At 42.1% G+C, this 18,672-nt stretch overlaps 1 protein-coding gene across 1 annotated transcript in view; it reads right to left on the bottom strand.

Moving 5' to 3' along the window:
* Positions 1-10,546, bottom strand: part of ERICH3 (glutamate rich 3) — a 46,647-nt gene extending 36,101 nt beyond the window's left edge. Inside the window, exons 1-5 of the mRNA XM_077825367.1 lie at positions 10,427-10,546; positions 8,527-8,652; positions 6,563-6,652; positions 4,782-4,910; positions 956-1,117 (exon numbers count right to left, since the gene is read on the bottom strand). Coding sequence (XP_077681493.1) covers positions 956-1,117; positions 4,782-4,910; positions 6,563-6,652; positions 8,527-8,652; positions 10,427-10,546 — 627 coding nt within the window. The remainder of the gene's footprint in view (positions 1-955; positions 1,118-4,781; positions 4,911-6,562; positions 6,653-8,526; positions 8,653-10,426) is intronic.
* Between the last annotated feature and the right edge of the window lie 8,126 nt (positions 10,547-18,672).

The following is an 18,672-nucleotide window of genomic DNA, read 5'->3' as shown; positions in this document are numbered from 1 at the left end:
TGTGGCAGCCAGAATTGGACACAATACTCCAGCTGAGGCCTAATCAGTGTGGAGTAGAGAGGAAGAATTACTTCTTGCATCTTTCTTACAACATGCCTGCTAATACATCCTAGGAATGATGTTTGGGGTTTTTTGCAACAGTGTTACACTGTTGACTCATATTTCGCTTGTGATCCACTAGGACCCCCAGATCCTTTTCCACAGTCTAGGCAGTCTTCTAGGCAGTCATTTCCCATTTTGTATGTGTGCAACTGATTGTTCCATCCTAAATGGAGTACTTTGCATTTGTCCTTACTGAATTTCCTCTTCTTGACTTCAGACCATTTCTCCAGTTTGTCCAGATTATTTTGAATTTTAATCCTATCCTCCAAAGCACTTGCAAGCCCTTCCAGCAGGGCATCATCTGCAAACTTTATCAGTGTACTCTCCCTACCATTATCGAAATCATTGATGAAGCTATTGAACAGAACCGGACCCAGATCCGATCCCTGTGGGACCCCACTTGATATGTGCCTTCCAGCTTGACTATGAATGACTGATAACTACTCTCTGGGAATGGTTTTCCAACCAATTATGCACCCACCTCATAGTAGTGCCATCTAGATCCTCTACAAATACCCTCAGCTGTCCCTGTTAAGAGGTAGGCACTCCCCCTATAGAGAATCTCCACAGAGAGTGAAAATTTTATATGCAAAGAAAGACTACTCTATAAAAAAAGCATCCACTGTGTTTTTCAGTGCTGTGATACAGGTCTGAATATAAAGTCAGTAGGACAATGTCTTTTGCAAAACAAAAGGAAGGGAAATAAGGGAAAAAAGTGATGATAAATAATTGTGCATTAAACACAATCTGTGGTTCACAATTCTGAGATGTACAGTATTAGCCTACTTTTAAGTCATTTTTTTCTGATGGGTTCCTAAAACTATGTAATTCTCATAAAAAAACAAGGGCTAACCCCATTGGGAAACTGATGATCGTGTTCAAGTTCCAAGAGCTTTTGTTTGGATCTTGAAGAAGTCTTGGGTGTGGATCCTGCTGTGGGATATCCAGGAAGTGGCTGTAATCGGACTGGGCGTTGCATATTTCCTGGTGCAGTGTTTGGCCGAGGAGAGGAAGACTGGACAAGTGAAATAAGAGAACAGCCTTTTAAAATGAACATTCATGCACACTCCAGAACCTAGGAGTATAAGGCAGTGGTTCTCAACCTTTCCAGACTACTGTACCCCTTTCAGGAGTCTGATTTCAGCCCCAGGCCATGGGGCTTTGGCTTCAGCGTGTATCTTAGCTTTGTGCGGCCCCTACTTGCCCCGTAAAGCCGGCCCTGCACTTGTGGCCCCACCTAAACCCATCCTGTGACCCCCCACGGGTCACCTCCCCCAGGTTAAGAAACAATGATATAGTATATAGAGCGGTATAAACAAGTCATTGTCTGTATTAAACTTTAGCTTGCACTGACTTTGCTAGTGCTTTTTACGTAGCCTGCTGTAAACTAGGCAAATATCTAGATGAGTTGGTTGATGTACCCCCAGAAGACCTCTGTGTACCCCCAAGGGTGCATGTACCCCTGGTGGAGAACCACTGCAATAAGGGATTCAATACAATTATAGATGAACCTTTAATCAAGTTCTTGCAATTTGACATGTAGATTTTCTTGTAAAATAAAGGTGAGTAGAAACATGTATTTATGAAAACAGGGCTTACAACAGGGTACAAGGTGCATAAGCCCAACATACAAATCTCTTGAGGACACAAAAAAGTTATTGATCAAGATTTTCAAAACTGACAAGAAAATATGGGTGCCTACATTGAGAGAGATTTAAAAAGCTTGATTTTCAGAAAGAGCTGAAAACCTTCCCTCTGAAGATCACGTCCCCTTAAGGTGTCTCAAATTGGGCACCCAAAACCTGGAGCACCGAAAATCACTATTCACTTCTGTATGTAGCGTAGCTGTAGCTGTGTCTGTCCCAGGGTATTAAAGAGTCATGGTGGGTGAGATAATATCTTCTAATGGACCGACGTCTGTTGGTCTAATAGAACAGGGGTGCCCAATTTATGAACAGCGGCCTGCTTCAACACAATATACTAATGGCTGGTTCAGTCGCGTTTGGTCATCTTGTTTACATCGTTTTAGTTTACACAAGTGTGTAAATAGACAATACTGTACATAGAAACAACCTATCTAAATACATACGAAACACGCTGAACTTAAAATATAAATCAGTACAGGGGACTTTAAATCTTAGGGCTAGTCTACACTAGAAGCACAGATGCAGCTGTGCTGCTGTAACGCATCTGGTGCAGCCACTCTATGCCAAAGGGAGAGAGCTTTCCCAGCTGTATAATAAAACCACCTCCATGAGAGGGAGTAGCTACATGGGCGGGAGAAGCTGTCCACACCAGCTCTTAGGTTGGTGTAACTTACGTCACTCAGGGGAATGGTTTATTCAGAGCCCGCAGTGACATAACTTATGCCAACATAACAAGCCCTTATTAAAATATGTAGAATCTGTTTGGCCCACACAAAATTGTTCTTAGGTTTACGTGGCCCTCCTGTGTAATAAGGTTGGGCACCACTGCAATAGAAGATATTACCTCACTCACCATGTCTCTCTATTCACTTCTGAAAAGTCTTGGCTATAATCTAGCTTTTTCTATTGTCAGTTAACAATGCAGCCCACTTATGATTATAATGCGCTTATAGCCATTCTCCCAGCTTTGGTATTGATGATAAAGATGTCCATAATTTAGACAACTTAGGCTATGTACACACTACAGCTTAGGTTGGTATAAGTTATGTCGCTCAGGGGTGTGAATAAACCATATCTGGGGTTCTTTCAACCCAAAGCTCTTGGTAACTTTTACTCTGTGCAAGGTGGTGTCAGAAAATAAATCAGGGGAGACACGGCCGTCCAACCAATAGATGGCTGGCACAAACAGGACAACACAAGAGTGCTTTCACTTAAAGCTAAACTTTACTTAGTCTCAAGCCCTTATACTCACATCCGCAACAGGTTAGTAAAATATCCCCAACCCTTGATAATTACCAAAGCTGAGGGTAGCACAGCAGCAGCCCGTCTGCCAGTGGGGAACACAAGATTAATCCAGAAAGAGAGTCCAGTCCTGAAGAGTCCCCCCACCTCAAACTTTTCCCCCTTATTCATATATTAGTAATGGAATGACATGTCCCTTAAAGCAAACTTGTTAAGTAAGCAGTTTCAATGGTCAAGCAAGAGATTCCTTCTGATTATCGATTAACCAGGTGTGGGTTTTTCCAGAGTTTGCAGCCTTGAGGCCCCAATAGACATTCCTGGGGCACATCCTTCTCTTCTAAAATGCATGTGTCAAGGTTCCTTCCCCTCTCTGAACTCTAGGGTACAGATGTGGGGACCTCCATGAAAAAACCCCTAAATTTATTTTTACCAGCTTAGGTTAAAACTTCCCCAAGGTACAAACTATTTTACCTTTTGTCCCTGGACCTTATTGCTGCCACCACCAAGAGTCTAACAAATCTAACCAGGAAAGAGCCCACTTGGAGACGTCATCCCCCAAAAAATCCCCCCAAGCCCTACACCCCCTTTCCTGGGAAGGCTTGATAAAAATCCTCACCAATTTGCATAGGTGAACACAGACCCAAACCCTTGGATCTTAGGAACAAGGAAAAAGCAATCAGGTTCTTAAAAGGAGAATTTTAATTAAAGAAAAAGTAAAAGAATCACCTCTGTAAAATCAGGATGGTAAATACCTTACAGGGTAATCAGATTCAAAACATAGAGAATCCCTCTTGGCAAAACCTTAAGTTACAAATAGACACAAAAACAGGAATATACATTCCATTCAGCACAACGTATTTTATCAGCCATTTAAACAAAACAGAATCTAACGCATATCCTAACTAGATTGAATTACTTTACAGGAGTTCTGACCTGCATTCCTGCTCTGGTCCCGGCCAAAAGCATCACACAGACAGAGAGAACCCTTTGTTTCCCCCCCCACCAGCTTTGAAAGTATCTTGTCTCCTCATTGGTCCTTTTGGTCAAGTGCCAGCGAGGTTGTCTTAGCTTCTTAACCCTTTACAGGTGAAAGGGTTTTCCTCTGGCTAGGAGGGATTTAAAGGTGTTTACCCTTCCCTTTATATTTATGACAGCATGTATCAGCAACTTCAACAAAATTCTTATCAGGAAGTATACGGGGTCAAGCTGCCCTCTCTGTGGCAGCCAACCCCCTCCCCCTTCCTTGGTTAAACTGAGACTGCTGAATGGCCAATTTACAGCCTGCTGACTGGGCTGCTTTTAGCAATAAGCCATAGTGGTTTCAGGCACTTTACTGGTTTGCCAAAGTCTCCCTGTACAACCCCCCCGAGTGTCGTAAGTTACACCGGCATAAGAGCCGGTGTGGACAGTGCTGTGTCGGCGAGAGAGCTTCTCCCGCCAACAGAGCTACCCCCACTCACGGAGATGGTTTTACTTTGCTGACAGGAGAGCACTCTGCCCTCAGCATGGAGCATCTTCAGCAGATGTGCAGCGGTGGCAGTAGACATGCCCACTGTCTCTCTAATGCTTATTGTAGTGATCTTGGAGGGTGGTGCAAACAAAAAGAGAGAATTAAGGTACGAAAACAGGTTTATCATGAAACAGTATCTCTAAGAACTGACATCCCACTTCCCTCAATAAGGGCCTGATCCTAATCCCTTTGGGGCAGTCTGGCCAGTCAATGCTACAAAGTAGAGATGTAACAGGTGTCTATAGAATGGTGCAGGATTCGGGGTGTTGGATAAGACTCACCGATTGAGAAGGACTGGATTGCTCTCCATCAACTAAAGCATGGCGTCCATAGTGATTCCTTGGAGCAGCAGGCGGGTGTGGAGAGAGCAGAGGATTAATATCTTCCACTGATCTTCTTGATCGTTCCACCTAGAGGAAGAGAAAGTTATACATATGAGCTCTTGGTGGGAGAGGAGGCTATATATCCTGTCATGGAACATTGAACCAGCCTTCTGCGTCTGTGAATAACTATCAGCTTTGGCAGGAGCTTAGGTCATTATCCTTTAAATGGAAGAAGAGATCCAGGTCTGACACCAGAGTAGGAGGAAGGGGCAGATAGATAGAATGAAAGAGAAGCAAGGAGAAGACACAATGAGAATCGCCCATTCCTTTTGATTCCTGGGCCTGTTGCTTCTCTCCCATCTTTATGTCCCTTTCCCTTCTCCCTCCCTTTCTAGTCTTGTCCAAACACCTGTTGAACCCCATCAATTCTACTCCTCCTCCCCTTGTTTCTATGTATTTTTTGAATCTCTGCCCTCTCCCTCTGTATTTCAGCCTCTTACACCCTGTTTTGTTTGAAGCCCCGTTTCTTTTCTAAAGTTAGAGGAGCCTCTGCAATCCCCTACTTCCTTCCTTTGACATCTGTTCCTTCTCAAAGTCTCCATATTGTGGTGATTCTAACTCTGGCAGTGAAGGGCTGGATGTGCCTTTATCCCCTATCCCTTTTAATGTGTAATCCCAGATCAGATACTGTCCAGATTAGCGGAAGATGGTGGAGAAAGACGTAAATTACACCTCCCTGCATCAGCCTGTCTCTTGAGTCCCTAAGGGGATTAACCCCAAGGGACAGAAGACAACCAAACCAACCATAGGGTTCCCACTGAGGGGAGCAGTGTTAGTTTCTGGTCAGGAGTTCAAAATTATCCAGCACTGCGGCACGCATTGTGCCATAAAGGTCCTGAATACAAACTTGGGCAGACTCTAAACCACAGCTTCTCTCCAGTACTTCCTGTACAGGGGCTGAGGCTGTAAATATTACAGGATTGGTATTTTCATTTATTTTTCCTTCTTCTGGTTGCAGCTGGAATGCAGAGAAAAGTGAAATTCAAATGCCTGAAAGGTTTGCATTTCTTTCTGCACATAATCAAAGAACCAGACAGCTTCTTAACATACCCAGTGTTGCCAACTCTCATGATTTTGTCATGAGTTTCACAATAATTATTGTTTTCCTTAAAGCCCCAGCTCCTGGAGTCAAGTGGATATGTGATGATTTCAGCCTTCATTCTTAAAGAAAAAGTCAGTTTCCAGCCCTTGTGGCTGTGGAGAAAGCTTCAAAATGTGACTCCTGAGGGCTCAAAAAGAGGAAGACAAATAAAAAGACCACCAAATCTATTATTTTTATATAATCTCATGATTTTTGAACATGTGGGATTTGCAATACTGCAAGCCCTCTGCTGTGTGTGACTTCTTTTACTGATAAAGAATAAAAGACTGATTGAGAAGATGGGATCCCCAGTACGGTTTTTTAAGTGCTTCAGCCAGGAGTTGAAGAAATTCAGCTAGAGAGATATTCTTGCCATGGGAGGTCTATGGCTTCCTGGCTAGAACAGCCACTGACTTCTGTGGGATTTCCACAAGTCCAGTGGCTGCACAGTCGAGCCCAAACACAGTGGTTCCAGGATAAAGACCCCTGAAAGGACTCTATACCATCGTGGGGTTGGTTCTGATAAAAATTTTGCTCTGCGTTACTCGCCTCGGCAAGTTTGCCAAGTGCTCAGTACACTCACGTGACACGGCCTTACCTTGATTCTCTGAACCCGGTCCTTCCTCACAACATTTTCCAGTTTTCTTTTAATTTCTAGCTGATGATGACGCTGCCAGTGCAAGAAATCCTATTAATTACCATAATGAGGTGTCAGTGAACACAACAAGGCTGAGCTCCAGCTTTGGGTACTTCTCATCTGCCCTCCTGGTTATTACACCCATTGATCACTGCCCTGTAATGATCATTGACTTCCCTTACACTTCAGCATGTGAAAATCCTTCCCTTCCCAACATTAACATTTTGAATGCTATAGGGGCCCAGTCAGCTTTTACTTCTACAGAGGCTATTCCCCCTGCCAGGGTAGAATACAGAGGGCAGAATTGTATGGGTGGAGGGAACATTGGTAGGTTTTTTTTCCTTTCTTTTGCTTAGAAAAGTTGCATGACGATCTGTTTAGCGAATACCACAGCCATAAACAATGTGTTTAATTATTTATATTAATCTGAACCGCTCTCCTATAGGAGATGGTGTGTGCCTGTGAAAATGACACTGCAATCTGCCTTCACCGGGGGCGGGGGGGGAAAGGGGGGCAGCAGGAGCAAGTAATTGCTACTGGACTATAATTGTAACTGATTCCTTCCTCCTACTCTAGGGGCGGGGGGGGGGGCAGACAGGGAGCAAAGCTGTTGCACAGTGCCATCTTGTAGACCCTGCACTTACCTAGTGGGAAGCAGGCTGGAGATAGGCCCAGAGACAGAGATTTAGGGGGCTGCTGAGTAAGATACTGGGTCTGGTTTCATCCATCACGTTGCTTAGGTACCAGTTGAACAAATGCTTTGTGGGGAAAACTGAGAGTCTCGGCTTCCTAGAGAATGCTGCGTGGGAAAGGAGGAGTGGCTGCACTCCAAGGGGGCGGAAGGGGGACCAGTCTTATTCCTCAGTGTGGAAGCAGAGGGCAAGAGAGAATCTTGTCCCTAATTGATATTTATTAGGAAGCAAGCACCTGGACCAAGACCCCATTGTGCTAGCCACCGTGCAAACAGAACATAATGACAGTCACTGCCCCAAAAACTGTGTGTGCGGGGGAAGGGGGGGAGAGGGGGTGTTACTGACAGTTTTAGAGTCTGTTAACTCCATCTAGTTATGGCAAATGTTCTACTCCAATGTTGTGTTCTTCGGTGGAGACAATAAGATTTGTGGTCTCAAAAACAGGACTGAAGCAGATGATTCAACGCTTGATACTACAACTGCAGGCTTGAACAATGAATCGGATTATTTGAATATTCAGATTTAAGAACTGTGTTAATCAGAAAACCATTAATTGAATATTTGTTTAAGAAGCCAAGCTGGGCAACACAAACAAGAGTGACGAGGGCAGCTATTTAAATGCCAGGCTCTGCAACCCGCTGGAATTTGCAGCTGAAGCTTGGGATCAGTTTAAGCTCAGAATCTTTAAGGGGATAGTGAGCTGGAGCTAAATGCAACATGATTATGGAGATAATTGTGTTTAAACAAATGTTAGTCATCTTTTTTTCATTTTAGGAAATGGAAATTGAGCTACAGATGGTGAGGGCTGGAGAGTTTCAAAGGGCTGTGCTGTACACAGACCCACCATTCAGAAAAACACAGAAGAGTGTATAACATTATTCAAATTCTCAGCTCTAACAAAAGCTGATAAGTAGCAATACACTGAGGTTACTAGATCTTTTGGCACACAAGAGGCGTTGTGATTTATCTGACCCTTGTGACCTTGGGACTGAGTCTGAGTTCTGAGGTAGCTTCCTCTCCTCTTCACGTGGCTGGCAGACTGTTGAGATTGGGGATGTTCCAAAAACATTCTCCTGGTTGGAGTCATCAAGAGTGGAGACTCCATGTCCTCCTCTCCACCAAATACCCCTCTTCTCAGGGGCAGTCCCATGGCATACCAGCACTAGTAAACAGCCCCTAGACATGACTAAGGAACTATTCTAAAAGGCTTATATGTGGATAATGTGTTCGTACCTCCATGTCAAGGACCTTGTGAAATATGGCCTGAGCTAGGCATTCCCGTACATATCTTTGGTGATCCTTCCTCATAGCATTTAGCCGATACTCCTTCTCAGATATTATTCTCCCACTTCTTGAGATCTGCCATAAGCAAATAAAATATAAACATAGAGAAAAAGAGAAGAGAGAACAAGGTGTATTCTAAACAAAGCCACGTACAAAAGGAGAGCAAAACTATTTGAATCCATACACCATTTCTGCACCTTTATTATGTGTGCCACGTCCATTAGATACCATAGAGAGACCAGGTGGGTGAGACAGTATGTTCTACTGGACCAACTTCTGTTGGTGAGAGACACAAGCTTTTGAGCTTACACAGAGCTTTTCTTCAGGTCTGAAGGCAGCACAGAGAGGCATGGAGGTCTGAAGAAGAGCTCTGTGTAAGCTCGAAAGCTTGTCTTTCTCACCAACAGAAGTTGGTCCAATAAAAGATATTACCTCACTCACCTTGTCTCTCAATATCCTGGGACCAACCCAGCTACAACAACACTGCATGAAACAATTAGAGACAATAGAGATTGCTGAAAAATAAAATTGAAGGTATTAACCCAATTTTTAATTGGAATTTTATGAATTTAATAACCGACTTTATAGGCAATAGGTTAACTTTGACACTGTTTTTTTAAAAACAAGTCAATCATCTAATAGGGTTTAACTATGACTTACAGATTCTGGGAAGAATAACCAGAAATATGTAACAAAGGCATACTGGATCTATTGTAATCACTCAAAGAAAAGTTCTCCTCACAATAGATTTGAAATACAAGTACAGTGACATGTCTTAATAGCAGCCTTACTGTGTGGTAATGCACTGCCATTCATGTGTGGTAATGACTTACTGCAACTCTGCCACAAGCTCAGGGCTGTGCTAAGATTACCCAATGTTTATGTACAGAATTGTTCCATACCAATAATGGTCTCCAACACCATGAAGACAGATGACTGATAGGCAATCATGTTTATTATTAAGGGACAATGCCTCCGTTTCAGTTAATAGTTCATCCCGAGCCAGTCAAAGTTCAGGATCCTCAGCATTCAGAAGCAGTTTTATTCTGCTGCTAATGTCACTTGAGGAATTTTCATAACACTAGAAAATCCGAATTGGGTCATTAGGAGGTATGTTTTTTTAATCGCTGTTGGAATTTTTCCTGCTGGAATTCTACCCCAGTGTCCTCTCCTCCAGTCTCCAAAAATTGTTAATTTAATCCAATAATATTAAATTGGGAGAAAATGAATGATTTGTATTAAGTTAATACCTATCTTAACTGTGAGAATTGTCTCTCACCCGTGGTATGAACAGAACCAGTTAACGTTGCCTTGTCGCGCACACACCCCCTACCAATAATGAGTTAACACTTTTAGAGCCCAATCACATATGGTGGTGCTGTGCATCTTAAATAAGACGAGCATCCCTCAGCCTCCAATGCTGCAATGTGCTAAGTACCTCCAATAGTGTGCTAACTGCAAATTCGTCAACTCCCAGTGAAGTCTTTGATGCCATTTAGCACACTGCAGTATCAGGCCCAGGATTAGCACCTGCCCTCGATGCTCTAGGATTGTCCAGATTTTAGCACCACAGCTCTGTGTTCCACAACCATGCTATATTTACAGGACCCCAAATCCCATAGGGTCCTGCCATATGTGATCGCACTATGATGTTGGATGGTAATGGAATGAACTTACATAGCATCAAAATGTGATCACATTACATAATGCTGGCATGGGATGACACCATGATATGTTTTTGTCTATATGGGCAAATTTTTAAAAGTGGCTACCCTACCTCTGTACTGAAAAGCAAAAATACCCAGCAGTGTGAGGTAAAAGTAACAAAAAGGGAGCCTTTGAAGCCTACCAGCCCTGATCGCTGAAGATGCCGTCTTATCCTTGTATTGCTGAAGTATCCAGCCAAGTGTTTGTCTGTAAGGCTGTTGTAGGTTGCGAGTGACCTGAAACCAATAAATGAAGCCACCATGGAGACATTATGAAAACCCAGAGTTTAGTGTTGAAGTTATAAATTATCTACCTAAAATTTAAATGCACAAAGTGCTGTCTTGAAGAAACAATTCAGGCATTTTGTCAGATAAATAACCTTTTCAAATGTGCCATAGAGGTAACATCCCCCTGTTCCATGAGAGATTTAGATCTTCTCCAGAAATCACTTATTCTGTGATACACAGGCCCTTTGTTTGCTCAACATTAAATAAAATATCAACCAGTAAAGACTGTTTCCACTGTGGACCCCAGGCCACAGTTCTTGCTCAGACAAAATTCCCATGAGAGGTCTGCCAGAGTAAGAAATTATTGGATTTATGGTAGCTTAATATCATACCCATAGCACCAATGAACATTCACACATAAGTAATTTGGGGCCAGATTTGGCTGCTTGGAGTTTGAGTACAGCGAGATCGGGCGGGAAGGTATCAATGAGCCAGTTGCAGCGCTCTAATCCCAACATGTCTGGACCCGGTGCAAGCTAGAGTTACAGAGGCACAGTTCTAATTTGCATGAATGGAAGATCAAGCATAGTAGAAATCTGCTTTCTTGCACCCCTCACCTTGTCCCCAGCACACCTCCAACATGCACCCTCCATCCTTTTAGACTGGCACTGGAAGGGGATGGTGCATAAGGCAGCTATGCAGTCTCTGCCCACTTTATGCAACCAGAGTTCACATACACAAGGGGGCCTTCTCTGGCTGATTTAAGTCCTCTTTGTGCTACTTACGTAGCCCAAAACGGAGTTAGCAGACCAGAGAATCTGCCTCTTTCAATATATACAATTGAAACAGCAACTTCTAGCCCCACTAAATATAAAGAACATGAGTCTCTTTCTTTCTTTTTCCTCCCGCAACATCAGGCATATAGAGCATCCACCAATTTCGACCATTTATTTCAGATATGTTCAGGCTTCTGTGTATCTTGTTAAGGGATTTGCCTTCTTTTTCTATTGCTCTGTATAGCGTTTCTCTAGGTCACCCTCTTTTTCCTCTTTCTAGGTAGTGTCCATATTATCACTACCCAGGAGAGTCATGTCGTTGGCATCCATAAATACTGTTTCTATAACAAACCTTGGACCATTTTTATTTGTGCTGGTTTGAAAATTAACATACAAGTTGTCAGTCCAGGATGCAAATTTATTTTCAAAAAATGGTTGATTAGCTTATGTCTCTACCTTAGCATTCTTCTTGAGTGTTTCTTCTGTAGTTATGAATCCATCTGTCTTTCTACAGCATCTCTAGTTCTAATTCTTCCACTACTGCAATATCTATAGACATAACTTGGGACATTTAGTTTTCTAAACTAAAGGTCACAGTTGTGTGTGTCCAAAAGAAGAGCCCAGCTTTTCTCTTTATTTTAAAACACTTTCTCCACAAGGATTCAGCTAAGTGGTTGTTTCCCAGGAGGAAATGTTGCCAAGCCAGCAGGCTACTTCGTTAATGAGGAAAGGCCTGTTTAAAAGAAATGTGTCCTGCATTTGGCCTTAAAAGTGGCAGAACTCAAGCTCTGTATGGGATGAGATGACTAACTCATGGCAGTAGGATTAGTATCTGTCCCACCTATTTTAGGAGCTGTTTTAAAAAATTCAAATGTACATCAATGCTTCTTTCTAGAATATATTATTTAAACAAGTCACACAGTCCTACATGCCCCATATAAATATGCCTGAATCCATCTGCAAAGAATTTGCACTGCATCATATTCACACATTTCATGACATTACTAGCTCATGATGCTATGGTACTATGCTTTAGTCTGCACTCACTATATGGCAGCTGTTTGTACTGTTTAAAGTGCAGCTGGTAATAGTGAGATTGCTCCTTCTGTCTTCCCCCACTGTAGCTACAGCCCATTACAGAAAATCATTAGATCCACTCTGCAAGGCTGAGACTCTCCAGCTAAATAAGGAAGTCAATTTATTCCACAAGCCACTGAAGAGCTGGTACAAAAGGCCAACGTGCATTATGTGCACACTCATCTCTTATGATTGTTCTATCTCTATGAATCAGAATCTGCACCTGACGCTGTACGGACATCCTGAGAACTGCAGACACATATTTTAAACCAGAACCAGATACTATGAAAGGGAATATTGGGCCTTCCCACTGTCCCCTCCAAAAACTGATATCAAATTTTATTATCATATTTGGAAGATCAGGTTTGTACTCTCCTTGGTCAAGGAATATGTTGCGTGCCCAAGAGGTTGGGCAAGGACCCTCATCTAAGGCCAACACTAATACAGAAGACGACATGGTGAAAGACTGTCACTAGACTTTCAAGAATGTAAGTGCTACTAGCCTAGAAAGCTCAAGATAAAGAACAGCCCACCCTGAAGTACAATATGAACCTTGCAAGGAAAAAGCAGTTAGATATCCCATCTCTCCTGTGCTGCACTGTGGCCTTGAGATTTTAAGGAGACCAGGTACCTAAACTGTAAGCTCTTCAGGGCAGAGACTGTGTTTTTGTTCTGTGTTTGTACAGCATTTAGCACAATGGGGCCCTGGTCCATGACTGGAGCTCCTAAATACTGCTGCAATATAAGTAATAACTACATAAGAACATAAGAGCAGCCATATTGGGTCAGACAAATGGTCCAAGCCCGTATCTTGTCTTCAGACAGTGGCCAATGCCAGGTGCTTCAGAGGGAATGAACAGAACAGGAAATCATTGAGTGATTCATCCCCTGCTGTCCACTCCCAGTTTCTGGCAATCAGAGGCTAAGGACAACCAGAGCATGGCGTTGCATCCCTGACCATCTTGGCTAATAACTATTGATGGACCTATCCTCCATAAACATACCTAATTCTTTATTGAACACTGCTATAATTTTGGCCTTCACAACATCCCCTGGCAATGAGTTCCACCGGTTGACTGTGTTCTGTGAAGTAGTACTTCCTTTTGTTTGTTTTAACTAGTAATAATTACAATAGATGATTACAGAAGCTAACACTGGGATATTTAAAAGACCCAAGGAAGCTGGATAGCCATATCCCAATGAATTTAAATGGGAATTGGGCTCCTAACTCACTTAGACTCCAATGAAAAGCTCAATCTAAATACATATAGTGAACGGTAAGGGTGTACATAATAAACCTCTACACATATTTTAGTGTGTGAGCACTAAGGAATGGAGAATTATTTAGGGTGTAACCAAGCTTAGTGGCATCAGGATAGTAATAATACACAGCATTTATAAGCATACATGATAGTTCTAATATACTAAACTAACATTAATTATAGCTTCCCTAGGAAGAATGGATATGAGAATCATTTTATAGATGGGGAAACTGAGGCAAAGAGATTTGTATAGAGCCACACAATGAGTCAGCAGCAGAGCCATTATTATAATTCAAGACTTCCTGACTCCGAACCTGCACTTACTCATTGATTCCTTATGGGATTAAATATGACAGAAGGAATAAGTAGGCTGAATATCAGGAAAATTATTTTCCTTCCAGAGTGTGGAATAGTAAATAAAGTCCAAGCAGATTTTAGCACACTCTCCCAAGAGAAAAAGGTGTAAAATCCATTACTTGGGACATTTAAAACTAGAACAGCCCAACAAAGAGCTTAAAAATGTACTACAGGGAACAAGACTACGATAGCAGAACAGGGGAGAGCTCAAGTGTCAGGTGCACTGAGCTACACATGAGGAAAAGATGCAAGATGGCTTTGCATCACCTGTTCTTCCTCCTGTACTGGGAATGGTTCAGCCCCAGTGCAATGCGAGCAGCTTCATGACTGCTGCTCTAAACTGCACTTGCTTCTAACAGCCCCTTACAGGCCATTGTGCTGGCTCATGATTGATGGAGTGCAAAGTGCTTGGGCTACACTAACTTCTGCCCCAACTCATTCCCTACATACGTGGTTTGGGGGCAGTGTGTCAGAGAGCCCCATTTGGGGCAACTTCAAGTCCCCTTCATGTCCCTAGAGAAGCACAATGGCGGCCCAGTCTGGTCCAGAATCTGTCCAAGATAATTTAACCTAGTGGTTCTCTTCCATCTCTATTTTCTATGTATTAAACATCCTTTTTAATGCACATGATCATCCAGAATAAACAAATGCATGTGTCTCTTGTTTAATAATCAATGAAAAACTGAAAGAACGACAAGTCAAGAAGGATGGTCAGGGAGCCAAGAAATGGGACTTCTGTGCCTGCCTCTATCCCAGACATGTTGGCTGACCTTGGAAAAGTCTCCACTAAATGTAGGCACCTCCATTTTTGGGTGCCCAGTCTGAGATAACGAGGGGCTGATTGTCAAAGGTACTGAGTGCTCACAGCTCCATTGGAACTCAACAGGAGTTGCAGGTGCTCAGAAGTTCTGAAAATCTAACCCAAGGTGTCCCAATTGGGCACCAAAAACTGAGGCATCTATTAGTACATATTTATGAAAATTTAGTACCCTTGTTTCTCAATTCCCCCTTCTGTAAAATGGGACTAGCAATATTTACCTCAACAGAGGCGAAAGGTGAGACTAATTAGTTCATTAACATTTGTGTAGTACGTTGGCAGTCTGATGGAAGACACAGAAGATGTGCAAGGTATTTTGTTACATGATGAATGAGTAATCTGTTGAATAGTTGGGTTTGTTTCAGTCTGAGCTGGTCTGTACATTTTTGCCTGTAACTTTCAATTGGTTTACACAGGCTTCATTTCTATTACACAGTGGTGAAGTACTGTATACAAAAGAGCTCTCAAGGAGATAGGGGAATAAAAATTATCCTAAGAAAAACATGAGGAAGGTAACAGATTTATGTGCAATATATTTTTTGGTTTCACAATAATCTCACAGGTAGCCTACACCAGACAAATTAAACTTTGAGCAAACAATTTAGTTTACCATGTTATGCATGGAGATTAAACACCGGTACTATAGCAACTGTTTTATGTTACTTTCTTTATCCCTTGTTTGCCTTTGCATTTGAAACTGCCGGATTATAGCCAAGTATTGATTTACACAATCAGTTGGCAATGCTGTACCATATTAGTAAAGACAGAAGAGAAACTTAACCCAATATCCTTCCATTAAGTATTTCACGGGTCATATAACAAGTTAGATTACAACTGATCTCTGGGCATGCACCAAACCTAGCTCTTGGTAGAGTTATGTTCTTGAGTCTTCTTTTAATTATGAACAGACAGTTCCTCAGAAATATTGAATTCAAATTCAAAGTTCAATTGGATACTGGAGAGGGGCGGGGGGCAGAGATGTTCTTTTGGGGCCTGATCCAAAGCCCATTGAAAGTGCTGACTTTAAGAGGCTTGGGATCAGGCTCATAGTGCCCACCCAAAGCCTGTGCTTTCTACCCTAATTAGGGTCTGATTTGTAAAAACAAATTAGCACATAACTGACCCATACAGTGTGGTGAGATATCAACTTTAATTCAGATTTGAGTCACATGTATGGAGTATGGGCCTGATTCTACAAAGCCTTGCTCATGAGAGTCATCCAACCTCTGGTAAATACTGAGCTGGTTACATGGCCAAGGGTGGTTTCTATAGCTTACGACTATGCAGAAGTGGGCCATACTAACACTGTGTAGGGGCTGGCCCCAAAGCCCACTGAAATAAATGGGACATCAGTAGGCCTTGGATCAGGCCCTGTTAGCACTCCAAAAGGACTGTGTGCATGCATATCATTCTAATGGAATGTATTCCATGTAAGACCTTAGCCTCTAAATGAAAAGGCACACCATTTATTGAAAGACCTGAACTTCAGACTAGGCTTGTGTTCTCAGGTGCTGAAAGCTACCTATGGCACAGACAGAATGTATTCATTGTTGTGACAAGGGCACCAGCAGCAGTCTTCTCACGTTACCTCTCCCAGACACTCCATGGAGTGCTATTTATCTCCAGCTCATTCACTAATCATATCCAGATATGATTCAGAAAAACGTTTATCGGTTGTGGTGGAAAAAAGCAGGGAAACAGTTACGAAAGATAAAGTAACAATATCGCACCACTGTAGACTTAGGTTTAGATACCAACAAATATTTTATGGCGAGTTATTAATTAGCTTCAGGGCATAAGGCAACCTCTAACTTTGCGGAGTTAGGCTGAAACTTTCCCTGGAAGCAGGTTCTCCCAAGACAAACTACAGTAGGATTTCCTCCTGTGAAGCCCTTTGTATTGGCCACTGTCAGAGACAGGATACTGAATGAGATGGCCCAGTGATCTGATCTAGTATAGCAATTCCTGAGTCCCTGTACTCCTAAATATTGTGGGGAAGGAGACGGTAGTGTGTTTGCTGTTGTTATGTTTTAAAGGCCACATCCCAAAGACCAAGCTATTTAAGAAACTACATATAAATGTCCTCCATAAAGGAGCTTCGGGTGACAAAGTGCATAGGTTAGATGCAGAAAATCGAGCAGAAGTGAACAATCTGTGACAGAGACACAACAAACAAGACAGTATCACTCGTCTTCTGCTACAAGTATATTCACCTAGCTTGTTATTACTATGACTTAAAAAGCTCAAAAGCCCATCTCCTCTTGAAATTTTATGAATAGTTCCCTTTTCTTTGCTATTTCATATGTGCTATGTTACTTGCTATATCTATTTTTTCTCCAGTTCATTGGTCTCACTGTTTCATTCTGTATTTATTTTTGATTTGTAATCTCTCTATTGGCCAAATTAGAATGCCCAAATCCCACATGTCAACATTCAGGTCAGTAGTTAGGCACTTAATGTGTAAATGCCTATTTGGGTGATGAAAGACAGGAGATGAATATCCTATTAAGGCATCCACGCTAGGAAATTAGACCACCATATATTTGCATTCATTTTTCAGGTATTTACTACAGAAGGCTTAGCTTTGCCATTCCAGAAAGATCCATATAGGTTTTTATCCTGTGTCCAAGAGTAGCCACAATTCAGGCCTCATGCAACCAACACAACCAGGGAAGGAAGCAGCAGAGGATCAGTGCAGGGAAGGTCTTGTGGCCATGCTCCTAATCACTTGGGGCTCCCTGCAAAGCAACATGCCCCAACGAGTAGGACTTCATATCACAGAGGCCATGCGCTATCCCTGCAATTTCCAAGTTCCATTTCCTCCCACTTTGTGTGGCAGCACCTCAGTGACTCCACTGAGAAAAGAACCTTCACAGCTATGAATTTGTCCCTATCTGCCTGCAGAACCACTGAAGTACAGTGGCAAATAGCAGCCAGGCAAATAACTGACAGAGGATGCTGCCTAACAGAAAGGAAATTATGGGTAAATGCACTACAGCCAGCACCTCTTATTTGAAGTACCATGGGAGAGATCTGCACATATTCAGAGTCATCTCTGCTCACTTTGCTGAGCAAGGGTTTTTTTGTTTTCTTTTATTTTACTTGTGATTCTTGTTAGCACTGCAAAATATAAACAGGAGATTGAGCTGGATTCTTTTCTGGCTCATGCATCATGAGTTAACTTGTTAACTCCAGTCATGGAATAATACTCAGGACAAAGAACTTTTTGCTGTGGAGTCACTGAGAGACAGTAAACATGGAAAACCCCTGGCCTACTTTACTGTACTTTTTCAATGTACAAATACAATTTAATGTAAATAGTGTTTTATTTTGCTTATTATAAGGAATTAGAGCTTGTAGAATTTGAAAAAAAAATTTAAAATGTTTAGACAAAAATTTCAAAAAATTCCCAGTGATTCTAGCAATCAATAAATAAGGCATTGATGCTCTCTTGATCTGTTTATTTGATGCAATGTCACTAACTTTATTACACTGTGAAAAATTAACCATGAAGATTTGATGTATCAAAATAATGTTAGAGGTCTACACAGACCTTGTTCACATATACTTTCCAATTAATAAAAATGGTCATAAAAATCATATACCCTCTCCACACTTTTGTATACCTGCGCAGGGACCATACACAATCTGGCCTAGAGTAAACTCAAGAAATTTGCTAAAATGCTCCATTTCCAGCAAAGTTGTTTGAAGGCCGGGGGAAATGCCTATAACAGCTTGGCCTTACATCATTCAGAATATGCATCATTTCATTCGCTTACCACTCACACTTTGGTATCATTTACACAGCTAGGATAATATTTTAACAGCCTGTTAAAGCAAATGAATTACTGTCACTGGAGCCATCTCTCCTT

Source organism: Eretmochelys imbricata, chromosome 8 (assembly GCF_965152235.1).
Source record: "Eretmochelys imbricata isolate rEreImb1 chromosome 8, rEreImb1.hap1, whole genome shotgun sequence".
Taxonomy (NCBI): Eukaryota; Metazoa; Chordata; order Testudines; family Cheloniidae; genus Eretmochelys; species Eretmochelys imbricata.
Note: the sequence above shows the minus strand (reverse complement) of the source record. Positions and strands in the feature narration are given on the sequence as shown.